General features: G+C 43.5%; 1 protein-coding gene across 1 annotated transcript in view; it reads left to right on the top strand.

Annotated features, from left to right (window-relative positions):
* STK32B (serine/threonine kinase 32B) overlaps nt 1-20,473 on the top strand; it is a 417,658-nt gene that overhangs the window by 133,402 nt on the left and 263,783 nt on the right. The window contains exon 3 of the mRNA XM_038745347.1: nt 911-1,062. Coding sequence (XP_038601275.1) covers nt 911-1,062 — 152 coding nt within the window. The remainder of the gene's footprint in view (nt 1-910; nt 1,063-20,473) is intronic.

Genomic DNA, 20,473 nt, shown 5'->3' with positions numbered 1-20,473 from the left:
TTTGTACCAAGCACTGGGCTAGACACAAGATAACCAGGTCAGACATGTCCCTCTTTGATGATGATGATGGTATTCATTAAGCACTTACTATGTTCCAATCACTGTTCTAAGCGCTGGGGAGGTTACAAGGTGATCAAGTTGTCTCACAGGGGGCTCACAGTCTTAATCCCCATTTTACAGATGAGATAACTGAGGTACAGAGAAGTTAAGTGACTTGCCCAAAGTTACACAGCTGACAATTGGTGGAGTCGGGGTTTGAACCTATGACCTCTGACTCCAAAGCCTTTTGGCTGCTTGGCTCAGTCTGGGAAGGCATCCTGGAGGAGGTGAGCTCTCAGTAATAATAATAATAATAATGGCATTTATTAAGCACTTACTATGTGTAAAACACTGTTCTAAGCACTGGGGAGGCTACAAGGTGATCAGGTTGTCCCATGTGGGGCTCAGAGTCAATCCCACTTTTACAGATGAGGTAACTGAGACACAGAGAAGTGAAGTGACTTGCCCAAAGTCACACAGCTGACAAGTGGTGGAGCCAGAATTTGAACCCATGACCTCTGACTCCAGCCCGGGCTCTTTCCACTGAGCCATGCTGAGCCACAGTGCTTCTCAGTAGGACTTTGAAGGGAGGAAGAGAGCTAGTTTGACGGATGTGTGGAGGGAGGGCATTTCAGGCTCATGGTCTAAGTGGGAGAGAGAAGAGTTATTGAACCCCCAGTATACAGATGAGGAAACTGAGGTTCAGAGAGTTCTTTCATGGATGCCATTAATAACATCTGGAGTCCAGGAAGCCAAGTTCCATTGGCATAGGCCCGGCCAGGGTATTGAAGAAATGCTCGTACAAAAGAACTCGGAGTTGATTTCAGAACTGCAGGGGGCTGAATGTTCTGTGCTTTGGCTGTCCCATTAGGTATGCATTGTGCAGAAGAGAGATACCAAGAAAATGTATGCCATGAAGTACATGAGCAAGCAGAAGTGCATTGAGAGAGATGAAGTGCGGAATGTTTTCAGAGAACTTCAAATCATGCAAGGCTTGGAACACCCTTTCCTAGTTAACTTGTGGTGAGTTCATAACCTCTACACCCTCCTATTCTTGCTTATCGCCAACTCCTCACTGTTGAATATGTGGCCATCGGGCTTTGGTAAGGGAATCTTGATGGCATAAAAGTAAATCCAATTTCATCGTCTGGGTATATGTTTTCAAAAATTATTTTAAAAATTCACACTGCTTCAGCATTTTCCTTAGTATTGCTTTTACCTAATTTTAGTTTCAAAATTGTTTCTTTAAAGATATCCAGGGAAGATTTCTGTCACTTCAACCTGTTCCTTAACACATGATTTTCCATGGGGTTCACAGCACTGCAATTTATTGATGCTGCTCTGCTCACGAACAGTGAATTAAGGAAAAAGAGCTGTATGGAAAAGCAAATTTCTGCAAATGCAAATATGTATAAGACAGTTTGGCTTATAAATAATTACCACTGGAGACATTTTTCCTCAAATAGTTCATCAGGAAAATGGAATTTCACAAAACACCAATTTCTTCTTTATTCATCATCATCATCATCATCAATTGTATTTATTGAGCACTTACTGTGTGTAGAGCACTGTACTAAGCACTTGGGAAGTACAAGTTGGCAACATATAGAGACAGTCCCTACCCAACAGTGGGCTCACAGTCTTTATTCGAGAGGAAGAGAGGAGAGAAAATAAAAAATAAATATCCCTGTTACTATATCATGAACAGCTAGGTAACTTGAACAGTTTACTGCTGGCCAAGAGTGTGAGATGGGAAATATGTAGGCATTAATGGACATCTTTTTCTGCCCTGGACTCCTCCTAGAAAGATTTATTCTACAGATTCAGTTCAAAATAAGAGTAACTTAGTTATGGTATTTATTGAGAGCACTGGAGTAGATAAAAAAATAATCAAAACAGACATAGTCCCTGTTGTCCTTGGAGCTCACGGTCTGAGAGTTAGGAATAACACATATCTTATACACATTTTCTTTTTCAAATGCCGTTCAGTCATTTCCAGCCCATAACGACTCCATGGACACGTCCACTTCAGAACATCCCATCTTCTGTCGTAAAGTTGTTCTGGTTGTGTGTATCTATAGGGTTTTCTTGGTAACCTTCTTCTGCACAGTAAAGCTTGCGTCTCTGCTACTGTCTCTGATCAATGTTTTGATCTCCTGCCTTTGACTCTTTTTATGCCTCTGCTGCCCAGCACAGGTGAATCAATTTCATCTGACACTTCGGCTTAGACCCTTCCATTCTGGGTAGCCCAACATGGCTTAGCTCTAAGTTTCATCAACTATACCAACTCTCCTGCAACAATAAGGTGTTGATTCATGGGGGAGATAGCTGTTGTGCAAATATTTATTTATTTGCTTATTTATTAATTATGGTATTTGTCAAGTGCTTACTATTTGTTAAGCATTGTTCTGAGGAGTAGATTCAAGTTAAGTTGGACCCCTTTCCTGTCCCACATGATGCTCTCAATTTGAGAGAACAGCTGTTGAAACACCCATTTGGCAGATAAGGAAACTGAGGCAGGCACCCGGCAGAGCCGGGATAAGAACCTAGGTCTTCTGCCTCTCAGGTCTGGGCTCTTCCCACTGGGCCACAAAGTTTCCCAGATAAAAAACTATCTCATTTATTCAGCAGGCAAGTACCCGAGTCGAGACTACAACCAGATCGCTCAGTTCAGCTTCTTTCCCTTAATGTAGAGCAAATTAAACTAAAGTGGGCTTTGGAAGGCCAAATAACTCGACTTAGATTAGCACCTTTTGGACACATAATCAGGAGGGATAATACTCTGGAGAAGATGCTAATGCTAGGAAAAGTTCGGGGAAAAAGTGGAAGAGGCAGACCAGCTGCTAGATGGATTAAGACCATAACAACGAAACAGAAGAACCGTTAAAAAGGTTGTGGATTAAGGCAGAGAACAGGACATTCTGGAGAAAGCATATTCATGGAGTTGCTATGAATTGGAAATGACTCGATGGCACTTAATAATAATAATAGTAATAATAATAATAATAATAATGATAATAATAATAATGATAATAATAATAATGTACATTGGCCAGATAACCAGGGAAACAGTTTAGTCTAGAGGATAGAACACAGGTATGAGAGTCAGAGGACCTGGATTCCACTCCAGACTTTGCCACTTTACAGCCATGAGACTCTGAGCAAGTCTTTTAATAATAATAATAATAATAATGATAATAATGATGGTATTTGTTAAGCGCTTACTATGTGCAAAGCACTGTTCTAAGCACTGGGGGAATGTAAGGTGATCAGGTGTCCCACGGGGGGCTCACAGTCTTAATCCCCATTTTACAGAAGAGGGAACTGAGGCACAGAGAAGTTAAGTGACTTGTCCAAAGTCACACAGCTGACAATTGGTGGAGCCGGGATTTGAACCCATGATGTCTGACTCCAAAGCCTGGGCTCTTTCCATTGTGCCATGCTGCTTCTCTAACTCCTCTGCTCAGTTACCTCATCTGTAAGATGGGAATTAAATTCTGCTCCCACTGACTTAGACTGTGAGCCTAAGAACAGGGAATGTGCCCAACCTAATTATCGTGTATGTACCCCAGTGCTTAGTACAGTGCCTGGCACATAGTAAGCACTTAACAAGTGCTGAAAAAAAATGAAACCAGCTCATTCCAACTGTGCATTTAAATCAGTCACTGACTCCTGTTCTCTTTCCATAAAGTTTCTGGGTTCTGCCTATCCCCCTCCATCCAAATTGCTACCAAGTTGATCCAAGAACTTGTCATATCCTGTCTTGGCTACTGAGTGCATCAGCCTCCTCACTGACCTCCCAGACTCCAGCCTCTTTCCTCTTTAGTCTGCTATTTATTATTTTCCTAAAACCGTGTTCTGTGCCCATCTCCCCACTCCTTGAGAACCTCCAGTGGTTGCCCATCCTTCTGTACAACAATAAGGCACTCTCTCTCCATTCTCTCTCTCTCTCTCTCCCCCTCTCCTCCTTCCTATTCTAGATCTTCTCTCGCTGTAACCCGGCCCACACACCTGGCTCCTCTAACACCAACCTTATTGTGCCTCACTCTTCTCTCTTGCCATTTGCCTCCTGTCTAGAACTCCCCGCTCCTTCATGTCTGACTGACCCCAACCCTCCTGATCTTCAAAGCCCTACTAAAATCACATCTCCTCCAGGAAGTCTTCCCTGACTAATCTCTCATCTCCCCAGCCTGTTCTCCATCCCTACTGTGCACCCAAACATTTACAACCTCACAGCACTTAGGTACCTATCAATCAATCAATTAGGGATATTTATTGCATTGAGGGTCTATACAGATTACCACCAATTAAGCCATTACTGGTATTTATTGAGCACCCACTGTGTGAAGAGTGCTGTACTAAGTGCTTGGGAGGGTCTAAGTCCCCTTTCTACCCTCACAACTGTTTTCTAGAAATCTTGGAAGCCCTGAGAATATCCTATCTAGTTTGCAGAAAACACAAAGATCTTCTGAGCATATGGGTGTGAATGTGTCATGTTTTGTGTGTGTTTGCACAAACATATGTTTGTATGTATGTATATGTGTGTGGAGGGCACTTCCTATATTTATGTTTGTGTGTATGTGCGGAGGGCATTTCTTGTATCTGTTTGTATTAGGGGGTGGGGGGGGTGGAGGTGATGATTGCCCATGTATTTTGTGTGTGTGTGTGTGTGTGTGTGTGTGTGTGTGTGTGTGTGTGTCTTTGGGTGTGCTTTCCTTTTTTCTTGGCTCTGCACCCAAGGTGCAATCTAGATGTAACAATCAGTCACTCAAAGGTGCATTAACTATCCAGGGCCAAAATTGTCATGAGAATGAACATCCTTCGTGCTGTTGCTTGTTAGGATTCCCACACATGTCATGAAAAATAAAAATAATGGAAGAATTGTCAGGCACTCCAAGAATGGGATAATCCATTCTCACTGTAATAAAGATCAGATGCCGATATCAAGTAACGCAGGGTAATAGCATCCTTAAGCAGATCTCAAAAACACAAAATGGCACCTGGAACCTAAACATTGTCGTAGAAATGGGGTGGGTGAGAATAGAGAATAATAATAATAATGATGATGGCATTTGTTAAGCACTTTCATTCATTCAATCATATTTATTGAGCGCTTACTGTGTGCAGAACACTGTACTAAGTGCTTGGGAAGTACAAGTTGGCAACATATAGAGACGGTCCCTACCCAACAGTGGGCTCACAGTCTAGAAGGCAGGGACAAGCACTATGTGCCAAGCACTGTTCTAAGCGCTGGGGGAATACAAGGTAATCAGGTTGTCCCACATGGGGCTCACAGTCTTAATCCCCATTTTCTAGATGAGGGCACTGAGGCACAGAGAAGTTAAGTGACTTGCCCAAAGTCACACAGCTGACAAGTGGCAGAGCTGGGATTAGAACCCATAACCTCTGACTCCTAAGCCCGGGCTCTGTCCTCTGAGCCTCGCTGCTTCTCTGGAGTATGGCAAACTTTGGCAATTAGATTTCTTCACAGCCTTTTCCTCATTCTTTGCTAAAGAGGAGCTGTCAAGTCTTCCTTCACCTCCACCCTCACTGTCTGTTCAAAGTAGATACACACAAGCCCACATCCACACACACTCAGAAGCCTTTAGTAACTTCGGTGAACACTTGACAGTAAATGCCCAGAACTTTCCAAGTTTCCAGAAGAGAGCTGTGAGGGCAAAAAGGCAGCTCAGAATCAAGAGCTGGTTTCAAAAACTTCAACACTGAACTAGCTCGAGGCCTCTTGGATCCTTCAGACACTAAACTCGTGGGCAGGGTATGTGTCTACCAACTCTTTGATACTGTACTCTCCTAAATGCTTATTACAGTGCTCTGTACACAGTAAGTGGTCAGTAAATGCCACTGACTGCTGCAGGCTCTACAGGCCAATCAAAATCTGGTTTATCGATAGGTTATAATAATAACCTAGGGACCGTCTCTATATGTTGCCGATTTGTACTTCCCAAGCACTTAGTACAGTGCTCTGTACACAGTAAGCGCTCAATAAATACGATTGAATGAATGAATAATTGTGGTATTTCTTAAGCCCTTATTATCTGCCAAGCATTGTTCTAAGCACTGGGTTAGAGACAAGCAAATCAGATCGGACACAGTCCCTGTTCCCCATGGGGCTCACAGTCTTAATCCCCATTTTGCAGATGAGGTGACTGAAGTACAGAGAAGTGAAGTGACTTGCCCAAGTTCACACAGCAGACATGTAGCAGAACCGGGCTTAGAACCCATGTCCTCCTACTCCTAGAATCAGGCCATGCTTCTTCCCTACGTGGTAATTTTAGTTTCTCCAGCTATGAGCCCTCAGCTTCTGTCTCTACCTCCCTGAAACTACACTTTTCATTCATTCATTCATTCATTCATTCATTCATTCATTCACTCAATCGTATTTATTGAGCGCTTACTGTGTGCAGAGCACTGTACTAAGCACTTGGGAAGTACAAGTTGGCAACATATAGAGACAGTTCCTACCCAACAATGGGCTCACAGTCTAGAAGGGGGAGACAGACAACAAAACAAAACAAATGGACAGGTGTCAAGACATCAGAACAAATAGAATTAAAGCAAAATGCACATTATTAACAAAATAAATCAAATAGTAAATATGTACATATTATGTACATATTATGTACATATCATATTATGTAGAATAGTAAATACATAGAGAAGCAGCATGGCTCAGTGAAAAGAGCCCACTTTGGAGGCAGAGGTCATGGGTTTGAATCCCAGCTCTGCCACTTGTCAGCTGTGTGACTTTGGGCAAGTCACTTAACTTCTCTGTGCCTCAGTTACCTCATCTGGAAAATGGGGATGAAGACTGTGAGCCCCCAGTGGGACAACCTGATTCATTCATTCATTCAATCGCATTTATTGAGCGCTTACTGTGTGCAGAGCACTGTACTAAGTGCTTGGAAAGTACAGGTTGGCAACATATAGAGATGGTCCCTACCCAACAGTGGGCTCACAGTCTAGAAGGGGGAGACAGAGAACAAAACAAAACATATTAACAAAACAAAATAAATAGAATAAATATTCATCTGTAAAATGGGGATTAAGACTGTGAGCCCCACGTGGGACAACCTGATCACCTTGTAACCTCCCCAGCGCTTAGAACAGTGCTTAGCACATAATAAGTGCTTAATAAATGCCATCATTATTATTATTACAAGTAAAATAGTGTAATAAATCTGTACAAACATATATACAGGTGCTGTGGGGAGGGGAAGGAGGTAGGTGGAGAGGAGGAGAGGAAAAAGGGGGCTCAGTCTGGGAAGGCCTCTTGGAGGAGGTGAGCTCTCAGTAGGGCTTTGAAGGGAGAAAGAGAGCTAACTTGGTGGATGTGTGGAGGGAGGGCATTCCAGGCCAGCGGGAGGACGTGGGCTGGGGGTCGACGGCGGGACAGGCAAGAACAAGCTACACTGTCTACAAGCATGGACTATATTATCCTACTATCAACCAATTGCATTTATGGAGCATTTACTGTGTGCAGAGCACTGTACTAAGCAGAAGGGCATACTCACCCGCCCTCCCTATATTCTTTTACCTTCTTTTTTGCATCATCTCGCCTTACTTGATCATCTGATCTTCAGCGTACTAACACTGAACCTCTGCTTAACAGAGAAGCAGCTTGGCCATGGGCCTGGGCGTCACAAGGACTAGGGTTCTAATCCTGGCTCCTCCACCTGTTTACTTTGTGACCATGGGCAAATCACTTCATTCATTCACTCAGTTGTATTTCTTGAGCGCTTACTGTGTGCAAAGCACTGTACTAAGCACTCGGAAAGTACAATTTGGCAACAGATAGAGACAATCCCTACCCAACAACGGGCTCACAGTCTGAGGGGGGAGACAGACTTCACTTCTCTTTTCCTCAGTTCCCTCATCTGGAAAATGGGGACTAAGAATGTGAGCCTCATATGGGACAGGGACTGTGTCCAACCCGATTTGCTTGTATCCACCCCAATGCCTAGCACATAGTAAGTGCTTAACAAATGCCATTAAAAATCCACTTTTTATGACCTATGCTCTTTCCGTTAGTTCACCCTGAGTTTACTGCGTGATGTTTTACGATTTAAACAGAAACTCAATCGGCACGGGAGTGGGGCTTTAGTGTCAGTTTATTGAATATGAAAGGCTCCTTTTCCTCTCATTAAGGGTTACTAAAATACAAGCAGTAACAGTAGGTAAAGGTCTCAGGGACTGAAAGATACAACCAGAGACCCACTCTTTAGGGCCCTCAGCTAATTTACCGTGTCAGGTCCAGGTTGCTTCGGAAACAGACACCTTTCAATCCAGTTGAAATCTACCCGTTGGCCTGCTGCATATCTCAGAGGGCCCCTCATCTAACTTCCACAGAGATAACTAACCTTTCAGTTCTGGTTGAAGTGAAGAGAGATTAGAAAATGAGACGATAGTTATAAGTTATATAGCCCCCTTTTCCTCTGCTCCTCCTCCCCTCCCCATTTCCCCAACTCCCTCCCTCAACCCCTCCCCACCCCACAACACTTGTGTATATATGTACATACTTATTATTCTATTTATTTGGTTAATGATGCATATATATCTATAATTCTATTTATTTATATTAATGCTATTGATACCCATCTACCTGTTTTGTTTCATTGTCTGTCTCCCCTCTTCTAGACTGTGAGCCCGTTGTTGGGTAGGGATCATCTCTGTTGATGAATTGTACTTTCCAAGTGCTTAGTACAGTGCTGTGCGCACAGTTATTGATCAATAAATACAATTGAATGAATAAATTAATAATTACCTCCTTGGCCTATCAGAAGGGTAATAGGTTGGAGAGATTTAAAATGGAAAATTGTGGAATGGAAGCATCATAGGTGGGTTTTTTTTTTCTCGTGCTTATTGACTGCCCTTGGCTAATTTTAAAACTATGCAAATGACTTAGTCTTACTTGCACTTTTTGTTTTCCTCCAGGGCTGGACCCATTTGAAAGGATATTTTGATTTTAATGGGAGGTACTTTAAATAGTTTGATTTCAGGGTTTTAAAATTATTCCAAAGGTTTCACTGTTGTAAGCTTTATTGAGGACAAAAGCAATCTAAAACTCGATAAATCCTCATGGGACAGAGAAGTTGTGTCTTCTGCAAGCAATTAGGCTGACAGGCTACTTTTCTAAAACTCTGGATAATATTTAGAAGTTGCTTCAATTCAACCTAAGTTTTCAACTGCAGGGACGTTGTATATAACTTCTCTCATTCAGCATGAAACTGCTAGGGCCTGGTTTCTGATCGCAGCTCCACCACTTATCTGCTGTGGGATCTTGGGCAAGGCATTTAGTATCTCTGTGCTTCACTTTCCTATTTTGAAAAATTTTGATTTAAATAGCTATATGTCCACCCCTGTCACTGTAAGTCTCGTGTGGATCAGTGTGGGACGGTGTCATGCCTGATTATCTTGCATCTACCCCACTGTTTAGCATAATGCCTAGTGAACATTTAACAAATACCAACTTATTATTACTTGGTAATGGCAGGTTGGGTTTTAGAGACATGGCAACAGGCACATTGTGAATTTCTGATTGGTCTAGAAATTGGTGGGGCAGGGGTTCACCTCTAATCTTCCTTTGGGGAAACAAAAGTTGGGGGAGATGGAAGCATGCTAATACCACAAATAATGATGGTGGTATTTACTGAGCACATACTACATGCTAAATGTTGGAAAAGACACAATACAATCAGAGCAGACATAGTCCCAATCTCACAGTCTAAGAAGAAGGGAGAACAAGGATTATATACCTATTTTGTAGATGAGGAAACTGAGGCTCAGCAAAATTAAGTGACTTGCTCAAGGTCACACAGGAAGCGGGTGGCTGAGCCCAGGCCAGAATTCAGATCTTCTGACCCTCCAGGCCTGTACTCTATCTACTGGGTTGCATTAGAATCAGCATGGTGTAGTGAGTAGTCAGTAGGTCATGGGTTCTAATCTCATAAGGTGATACATTTAAAGGAGCCTGGGCGCGAGGCATGAACTGAATCAGGCTCGCTCGCTTGGGGACGATTGCCCCCTTTTAGACTGTGAGCCCACTGCTGGGTAGGGACTGTCTCTATATGTTGCCAATTTGTACTTCCCAAGTGCTTAGTACAGTGCTCTGCACATAGTAAGCGCTCAATAAATACGATTGATTGATTGATTGATTGATTCTAATCCTATCTCTGCCACTTGTCTGCTGTGTGACCTTGGACCAGTCACTTCACTTTTCTGGGCCTCAGATACCCTATCTGTAAAATGGGAATTGAGACTGTGAGCCCCACATGGGACAGGGACTGTGTCCAACCCAATTTGCTTATATCCACCCCAGCAATTAGTGCAGTGCCTGGCACACAGAAAATACTCAACAAATATCATTATCATTATTATTATTATTGTTACTATATTATTTGCCTATCAGATTTGTTTGATGCTGACATGGACTCGAAGGTCAGACTAGTGGAGGCTGCCACTTTGGGAAAAATGGTGTTGACACAACTCTTAAAGCATTGGTATGTGTTTGTGTTGGGCACATGTCTTTCCCTGTATGGAATTGTGTCTTCCGCAGAAATTTCATTTGGAAAATTTGGTGGGGAATAATACCAGGGCTTAGAGGAGAAATGGCAAAATGTGGTATTTGTTAAGCACTTACCAAGTGCCAAGCATTGTATTAAGCACTGGGTAGATACGAGATAATCAGGCTGGACACATTCTCTGTCCCACTCAGGGCTCACAGTCTTAATCCCCACTTTACAGATGAGGGAACTGAGACACAGAGAAGTGAAGCAACTTGCCCAAGGTCACACAGCAAGCAAGTGGCAGAGCCGGTATTAGAACTCAGGGCCTCTTACACCTAGGCAAGTGCTCTTTCCAGTTGGCCATAGTGCTTCTCTGTCCAAGTCCACACAGATACACTTTTCTAAAAGCTATAATGATGATAATAACAATAATAATAATAATTGTTGAACACTTATTTTGTTTCTCCCCTGCTGGATAAGCAGGGTAGTCAAATGGATAAAGCATAGGCCTGGGAGTCAGAAGGACATGGGTTCTAATCCTCCATCTGCCACTTATTCATTCATTCATTCAATCGTATTTATTGAGTGCTTATTGTGTGCACAACACTCTACTAAGCGCTTGGGAAGTACAAGTTGGCAACATACAGATACGGTCCCTACCCAACAGTGGACTCACAGTCTAGAAGGGGGAGACAGAGAACAAAACAAAACATATTAACAAAATAAAATAAATAGAATAAATATGCACAAATAAAATAAATAAATAAATAAATACATAAATAAATAAATAGAGTAATAAATACGTACAAACGTATATACATATATACAGGTGCTGTGGAGAGGGGAAGGAGGTAAGGAGGGGGGATGGGGAGGGGGAGGAGGGAGTTCAGCCTGGGAAGGCCTCCTGAAGGAGGTGAGCTCTCAGTAGGGCCTTGAAGGGAGGAAGAGAGCTCGCTTGGCAGATGTGCGGAGGGCGGGCATTCCGGGCCAGGGGGATGACGTGGGCCAGGGGTCGACGGCAGGACAGGCGAGAATGAGGCACGGTGAGGAGATTAGCGGCAGAGGAGCAGAGGGTGCGGGCTGGGCTGGAGAAGGAGAGAAGGGAGGTGAGGTAGGAGGGGGCGAGGTGATGGACAGCCTTCAAGCCAAGGGTGAGGAGTTTCTGCCTGATGCATAGTTTGATTGGTAGCCACTGGAGATTTTTGAGGAGGGGAGCAACATGCCCAGAGCATTTCTGGACAAAGATAATCCAGGCAGTGGCATGAAGTATGGATTGAAGTGGGGAGAGACAGGACGATGGGAGATCGGAGAGGAGGCTGATACAGTAATCCAGATGGGATAGGATGAGAGCTTGAAGGAGCAGGGTAGCGGTTTGGAAGGAGAGGAAAGGGCGGATCTTAGCAATTTTGCAGAGGTGAGACCGGCAGGTTTTGGTGACGGCTTGGATGTGAGGGGTGAACGAGAGAGAGGAGTCATAGATGACACCAAGGTTGCAGGCTTGTGAGACGGGAAGGATGGTAGTGCCATCAGCAGTGATGGGAAAATCAGGGAGAGGGCAGGGTTGGGGAGGGAAGACAAGGAGTTCAGTCTTGGACAAGTTGAGTTTTAGGTGGCGGGCAGACATCCAGATGGAGATATTCTGAAGGCAGGAGGAGATGCGAGCCTGAAGAGAGAGGGAGAGAGCAGGAGCAGAGATGTAGATTTGGGTGTCATCAGCGTAGAGATGATAGTTGAAGCGGTGGGAGCGAATGAGGTCACCAAGGGAGTGAGTGTAGATCGAGAACAGAAGGGGACCAAGAACTGACCCTTGAGGAACCACTACAGTAAGGGGATGGGAGGTGGAGGAGGAGCCAGCAAAAGAGACTGAGAATGAACAGCTGGAGAGATCAGAGGAGAACCAGAAGAGGATAGAGTCTGTGAAGCCAAGGTTGGATAGCTTCACCTCTCTGGGCCTCAGTTACCTCACCGGTACAATGGGGATTGAGACCATGAGCCCCGCATGGGACAGGGACTGCGTCTAACCCAATTATCTTGTATCTACCCCAGCCATTAGAGCAGTGGCCTGGTACATAGTAAGTACTTAACAAATGCCATAATTATTATTATTATCTGCATGGCCATAAGCTCATATTAGTAAATTGGAGAGGGAAGAGGCTGGGGACTGCAAGATTGGATAAGAAACTAATGCAGTGATCTAATTGTAGGAAGACCTGAGCTCAGATATGGGTGGCTGCAATTTGGGTGGGGAGGAAGGCTTCCTGGAGGAGTAAGCGCTTCCCTTACTGCAATTATTGCAGTAAATTATTGCAATAAATTGCAATTATTATTAATTTGTTTCTACTGACACTGGTGCACTGTGCTCTACCAAGTGCTTAGTATAGTCTGGGCACCCAGCCAGCACGCAACACAAACCATCATTCGACTGACATATGTGTGACCCTGGGCAAGTCACATAACTTCTCTGGGCCTCAGTTACTTCATCTGTAAAATGGGGATAAAGACTGTGAGCCCCACATGGGACAACCTGATTCCCTTGTATCTACCCCAGAGTTTAGAACAGTGCTCAGCACATAGTAAGCGCTTAACAAATGCCATTATCATTATTACATAGCAAAGAGCTAATCAGAGCAAAGAGAATGTGAAGAGGCAGAATGCAAGCATGACATTGAAGGGCCCGAGAGCAGGAACCAAAGACGTTCACAACCTAAACTACTAAGAAGATAGATGTGGATGAATATTCAGTACTGTAGCAAATATATACCTTGTTTAAAAAGGTGTAGTAGGTTAAAAGAATAAAATTATTCATAACGAATGAAAAAATGAACTGCTCATTAAATTTTAGGTATTGCAAGAAATGGGAAAAATTCCTCAAAAAAACTCTGATGTCAGTCACATTTCATAATTATAATGAAGAATGGTTCAAGATTAAAAAGGAAAAGATATTGGAAAAGTTGAAGGAAAGGTAATCTTAATAGACCTTGAAAGTTATTTGTGGCCAGCACTGTGAATTGGGTTTCCTCTTACATTTATAACAGCAAAGGGAATAATTTTTTTTCTCTAATGGCAGAGTATGTTTTTCCAAGTTTTATACTCCAGTCTTTTTCTTTTAGAAGAGATGTTCTTGGAATGGTTGACCTTTTAATCCAAGCCTGCCTCAGAGACAGAGGTGGAAGTGGGACAAGGAGGATTAAGATTCCTTGAAAATGTGGGTCTCAGATAGTAGAGTAATAATACTACTAATAATAACTGTGGTAATGGTAAAACTCCTACTGTGTGTCAAGCACTGTTTTAAAATCTTTGAAAGATACAAGATAACACAGTCCCTGTCCCACACAGGGATCACAATCTAAGGGGGAGATCAGGTATTGGACCTCCATTTTACAGATGAGGTCACTGAGGCACAGAAAAGTTAAGTAACTTGTTTGACGTCACACAGCAGGCACATGGTAGAGCCAGAATTAGAACCCAGGGCCTCTTACTCCCAGGGGAGTGCCTCTTTTACTAGACCATGCTGTACAAGCCTGGAGTAAGGATACTGTGAGTAACAGTTTGGTGATCGCAGCATGAGAAGCAGCATGGCTCAATGGAAGGAGCACGGGCTTTGGAGTCAGAGGCCATGGGTTCAAATCCCTGCTCCACCACTTGTCAGCTGTGTGACTTTGGGCAAGTCACTTAACTTCTCTGTGCCTCAGTTACCTCATCAGTAAAAAGGGGATTAAGATTGTGAGTCCCACGTGGGACAACCTGATCACCTTGTATCCTTCCCAGTGCTTAGAACAGTGCTTTGCATATAGTAAGCGCTTAATAAACACCATCATTATTATTATTATAATAAGTGCTTAACAAATGCCATCATTATTGTTATTATTATTATTATTGCAGGACACAACTCTTTCTAAGAATGCTTCTCCATTCCCTTAATCAATCAATCAGTTGTATTTATTAAACACTTACTGTGTGCCCTCTTCTGAGCAATTGGAAAAATATAATGCAATAGAGTTGGTAGTTGTGATCTCTGCCCTCAAGAAGCTTAGAGTCTATTAAGAGAGATAGACATTAAAATAAATTACAAATAAGACAAACAGCAGACTAAGCTCCTTATAATAATAATAATAATAATAATAATAATAATTTTGGCATTTGTTAAATGCTATTTTCCAGGCACTGTACTAAGTCCTGGGGTAGATACAAGATACTCATGTTGGACACGGGCTCCCAATCTAAATCCCCATTTTACAGATGAGGAAACTGAGGCACAGAGAAGTGAATTGACTTGCCTGAGATCACACAGCAGACAAGTGGTGGAGCAGAGATTAAAACCCAAGACCTTCTGACTCCCAGCCCCATTCTCTAACCACTAGGCAACGCTGCTTCTCTTCTGGAGAGGGAATGTGTCTACCAACTCTATTGTACTGTACTCTCCCAAGCTCTGAATACAATGCTCTGCACACAGTAAGCACTCAATAAATGCCATTGATTGATTTTGATTGGTTGATTGATATGGACATCAGTGCTGTGGGGCTGGAAGTTGGGTGAGTATCAGAGTGCTTAAAGAGTTCAGACTAAAATACATAGGTGATCCAGAGGGGCAAGTGAATAAGATGGGGAAAAGAGAAGCCTTCCCGGAGGTGATGGGCTGTTGGTAGGACTTTGTTGGTAGGGAGAGTGGTGGTCTGTGGGATATGGTAAGCTTGTTTTGAGCAGGGAATCTATCTGTTCATTGTTGTATTTTACTCTCCCAAGCGCTTGGTACAGTGCTCTGCACACAGTAGGCACTCAATAAATATGATTAAATGATGGAGGTGGGGAGGGAGTATTTCTAGGCCAGAGGCAGAATGTGAGCAATGGGTTGGTGGTGAGATAGTCGAGGTTGAGGTACAGGGTGCAATCCGGGTTATATCAATCAATCAACCAATGGTAGTTACTGAGCACTTACTGTACACTGTACTAAGTGCTTGGGATGATCTCCTTCTGCCTTGAGATCATGCATTCTTTCCGTACACAATTGACATGTAAGCTCCTTGTGGACAGGGAACAATGTTTTCCTTTTGTTCGTTCATTCAGCTGTATTTATTGAATGCTTACTGTGTGCTAAGTACTATACTAAGTGCTGGGGAGAGTACACTATAACAATAAACAGGCACATTCCCTGCCCACAGTGAGTTTACAGTCTAAAGGGGGAGACCACCCTTAATATGAACTAGCTCTCTTCCTCCCCTCAAAGCCATACTGAGAGCTCACCTCCTCCAGGAGGACTCCTAGACTGAGCCCCCTTTTTGCTCTCCTCCTCCCCATCCCCCCCAGCCCTACCTCCTTCCCCTTCCCACAGAACACGTATATTTTTGTACAGATTCATTACTCTATTTATTTTTGTACATATTTATCTTGTACATATTTACTATTCTATTTATTTTGTTAATGATGTGCATTATAGCTATATTTTTGTTTATTCTGACGGTTTTGACACCTGTCTACATGTTTTGTTTTGTTGCCTGTCTCCCCCTTCTAGACTGTGAGCCCGTTGTTGGGTAGGGAATGTCTCTATATGTTGCCAACTTGTACTTTTCAAGCGCTTAGTTCAGTGCTCTGCACACAGTAAGCGCTCAATAAATATGATTGAATGAATGAATAAATGACAGATCTGTACATAAGTGCTGTGAGGCTGGGAGGGGGAATGAATAAAGGGAGCAAGTCAGGACAACGCAGAAGGGAGTGGGAGAAAAAGTTGTATTGCAATCTGTTATATTGTAGTCTCCCAAGTGCTTAGTACAGCACTTCTTTGGGAGTAGATACCAGCACAGAAAACTCTCAATAAATACCACTGATCGACTGCGCAACTTCTGTGTCTCTTTCCAGGTCCTCAGATAGAGTGACCAGCTCTCTGCTCTGGGTCATTTCTTTCAGAGTAAAAAAGGCTTGTGTACAGAAGCAGGAAACAACTTTTCTCTCACTTTGAAAAATGGGGATTAAAAATCAATGTACACCTTACGGGGCAATTTGTAGAATAGCTTGATTTGAAGGGTTTTATAGAGGTCCTGTGGTCTAGCCCAGGCCACTAGGGGAAAGGAATGCATAAAATGTTTATGTCTATTTTTCTTTCCTCCAAACCTTCCCAGCCTTCCCTCACAGCCTGCCCCAGTTTCAGCACTATTCTCGTCTGTCTTTTAACTAATTGAACATTCGCGTTGCAATTTAAGCCCTATGGAACTTTGGAAATGTTTTTTAACTCAATTTACTGATAGCAGCATCTACAAAATAAAGCTTCAGCAGTATTTAATGAGTGCTTACTCTGTGCAGAACACCAGCCTAATCAATCCATGGAATTTACTGAGCACTTACTGTGTGCAGAGCACTGTAATAAATGCTAGGGAGAGTGCAATATAACAGAAATGGTAAACATGTTCCCGGCTCATAAGAAGTGTACAGCCTAGCATTACATTACAATATTCCTGCATCTCCTCTATTTTACTTTGATATTTTAATATCCTGCCAAGCCCAGTGAAAAGATGGCAGTGTTGCTTAGTGGAAAGAGCACAATCCTGGCTGTCACTGGATCCTCATCCGCCCCTTAGTCACATGACGTAACCTCTTTGGGCCTCAGTCTCCTCTTCTGTAATACATGTTCCTTCATCTGTGACCTTTTGACATTTGCTATTCATTCATTCATTTATTCATTCGTTCAATTGTATTTATTGAGCACTTACTGTGTGCAAGCACTGTAATAATAATAATAATAATAATGGCATTTATTAAGCGCAATGTGCAAAGCACTGTACTAAGCGCTGGTGAGGTTACAAGGTGATCAGGTTGTCCCACGGGGGGCTCACAGTCTTAATCCCCATTTTACAGATGAGGTAACTGAGGCACGGAGAAGTTAAGTGACTTGCCCAAAGTCACACAGCTCACAAGTGGCGGGACTGGGATTTGAACCCATGACCTCTGACTCTAAAGCCTGTGCTCTTTCCACTGAGCCACGCTGCTTCTCCCAATTAAGCACTTGGTAGAGTACAATGCAACATTAAGCAGATACATTCTCTGCCCATAATGAGTTTACAGTCTAGAGGGGGAGGTTCAGACAGGAATACAAATAAATGACAGATACGGACAGAAATTCTGTGGTAGTAGGAGGAGAGAAGAACAAAACGAGCAAGTCAGGACAAGGCAGAAGGGAGAGAGAGAAGAGGAAAGAGGAGGGCTTAGTGAGGGAAGGCCTCCTGGAGGTGATGTGCCTTTAATAAGGCTTTGAAGGGGTAGATAGTAATTGTCTGTCAGATTTGAGGAGGGAGGATGTTCCAGGCCAGAAGTAGGATGTGGGCGAGGGGTGGGCAGCGAGATGGAGGCCCAGTGAGAAGGTTAGCACTAGAGGCACGAAGTGTGCTGGCTGGGTTGTAGTAAGAGAGAAGCAAGGTGAGAAAGGAGAGGGCAAGTTGGTGGAGAGCTTCAAAACCAATGGTGAGGAGTTTTTGTTTGATATGGAGATGAATAGGCAACCAGTGGAGGTTTTTGAGGAGCGGGGTGATATTTCCTGAATTTTTTTTGTAGAAAAATGATCCACCAGCCGAGTGAAGTGTGGACTGGAGAAGGGAGAGACAGGAGGGTGGGAGGTCAGCAAGGAGGCTGATGCAGTAATCCAGGTGGGATAGGATGAGTGATTGTATTAACGTGGTAGCAGGATGGATGGAAAGGAAATGGCAGATTTTAGTGATGTTGTGAAGGTGGGACCAACAGAAATTAGTGATGGACTGAATATATGGGTTGAATAAGAGAGGGAAGTCTCTTATTCACTCCTCTCTTTTCTCTATTCATTAGTATCTCTATTCACCCAACCGTCAGTCCCACAGTATTTACGTAAGTTTGAGAAGCAACGTGGTCTATTGGAAAGAGCCCCAGGGCTGGGAGTCAGAGGATTTGGGTTCTAATCCCACTTCTGCCACTTAATAATAATAATAATAATAATGGCATTTATTAAATGCTTACTATGTGCAATGCACTATTCTAAGCTCTGGGGAGGTTACAAGGCGATCAGGTTGTCCTTCATGGGGCTTACAGTCTTAATCCCCATTTTACAGATGAGGTAACTGAGTCCCAGAAAAGTTAAGTAACTTGTCCAAAGTCACATAGCTGACAAGTGGCGGAACCGGGATTTGAACCCATTACCTCTGATTCCAAAGCCCAGGCTCTTTCCGCTGAGCCACGCTTCTGCTGTGTAACTTGGGCAATCACTTACCTTCTCAGTGCCAAAATTCCCTCATCTTTAAAATGGAGATTAAGACTGGTGAGGCCTGAGACAGGGATTGTGTCCAACCCGATTGTTGTATCTGCCAGAGTGTTTAGAACAGTGCCTCACACAAAGTAAGAGTTTAATAAATACCCCTAAAAATATCTATAAATCATACATTGTTATTTATTTGTACTAATGTCTAGCTATCCCTTTAGACTGTAGCCTCACTGTGAGCAGGAAACATGTCTACCAACTCTGTTATCTTGTCCTCTCCGAAGTGCTTAGTACAGTGCTCTGCATATAGTAAGTGCTCAGTAAATACCACTGATTGATTACTTGATTGTCTTAGATTATACAAGCCCAGGATCATGATCCACCTGCTTATATGGCATCTTTCCTGGTGCTTAGTATAGTGCCTGGCATGTGGCAAACAATAAATACCACATTGGTCATTATTCATTCATTCAATCGTATTTATTGAGCGCTTACTGTGTGCAGAGCACTGTACTAAACGTTTGGGAAGTACAAGTTGGCAACATATAGCGACGGCCCCTACCCAACAACGGGCTCACAGTCTAGAAGGGGGAGACAGACAACAAAACAAAACATGTAGACAGCTGTCAAAACCGTCAGAAAAAATAGAATTATACCTATATGTACATCATTAACAAAATAAATAGAATAGTAAATATGTACGAGTAAAATAAATAGAGTAATAAATCTGTACAAATATATACAAGTGCTTTGGGGAGGGGAAGGTGGTAGGGAAGGGGGGTTGAGGAGGAGGAGAGGAAAAAGTGGGCTCAGTTCGGGAAGGCCTCCTGGAGGAGGTGAGCTCTCAGAAGGGATCTGAAGGGAAAAAGAGAGCTAGTTTGGTGGATGTGTGGAGGAAGGGCATTTCAGGCCAGGGAAAGGACGTGGGCTGGGGTTGATGGCGGGACAGGCAAGAACGAGGCCCAGTGAGGAGGTTAGTGGTGGCAGAGGAGCAGAGGGTATGGGCTGGGCTGGAGAAGGAGAGAAGGGAGGTGAGGCAGGAGGGGGGTGAGGTGATGGTGAGCCTTGAAGCCGAGAGCGAGGAGTCTTTGCTTGATTCATAGATTGACAGACAACCACTGGAGATTTTTGAGGAGGGGAGTGACATTTCCAGAGTGTTTCTGCACAGAGATAATCTGGGCAGAAGAGTGAAGTATAGACTGAAGTGGGGAGAGACAGGTGGATGAGAGATCAAAGAGGAAGGAGGAGGCTGATGCAGTCATCCAGTCGGGATAGGATGAGAGATTGAACCAGCAAGGTAGCGGTTTGGATGCAGAGGAAAGGGTGGATGTTGGCGATGTTGTGGGGGTGAGACCGGTAGGCTTTGGTGACAGATTGGATGTGAGGGGTGAACGAGAGAGTGGAGTTGAGGATGACACCAAGGTTGCGGGCTTGTGAGACGGGAAGGATGGTAGTGCCGTCTACAGTGACGGGAAAGTCAGGGAGAGGACAGGGTTTGGGAGGGAAGATAAGGAGCTCAGTCTTGGACGTATTAAGTTTCAGATGGTTGGCAAACATCCAGATGGAGATGTCCAGAAGGCAGGAGGAGATACGAGCCTGGAGGAAGGGAGAGAGAGCAGGGGCAGAGGTGAAGATTTGGGTGTCATCAGCGTAGAGATGATAGTTGAAGCCATGGGAGCGAATGAGTTCACCAAGG

The sequence above is a fragment of the Tachyglossus aculeatus genome, chromosome 4, assembly GCF_015852505.1.
Source record: "Tachyglossus aculeatus isolate mTacAcu1 chromosome 4, mTacAcu1.pri, whole genome shotgun sequence".
Classification (NCBI taxonomy): domain Eukaryota; kingdom Metazoa; phylum Chordata; class Mammalia; order Monotremata; family Tachyglossidae; genus Tachyglossus; species Tachyglossus aculeatus.
This window is presented reverse-complemented; position numbering and strand designations above follow the sequence as displayed.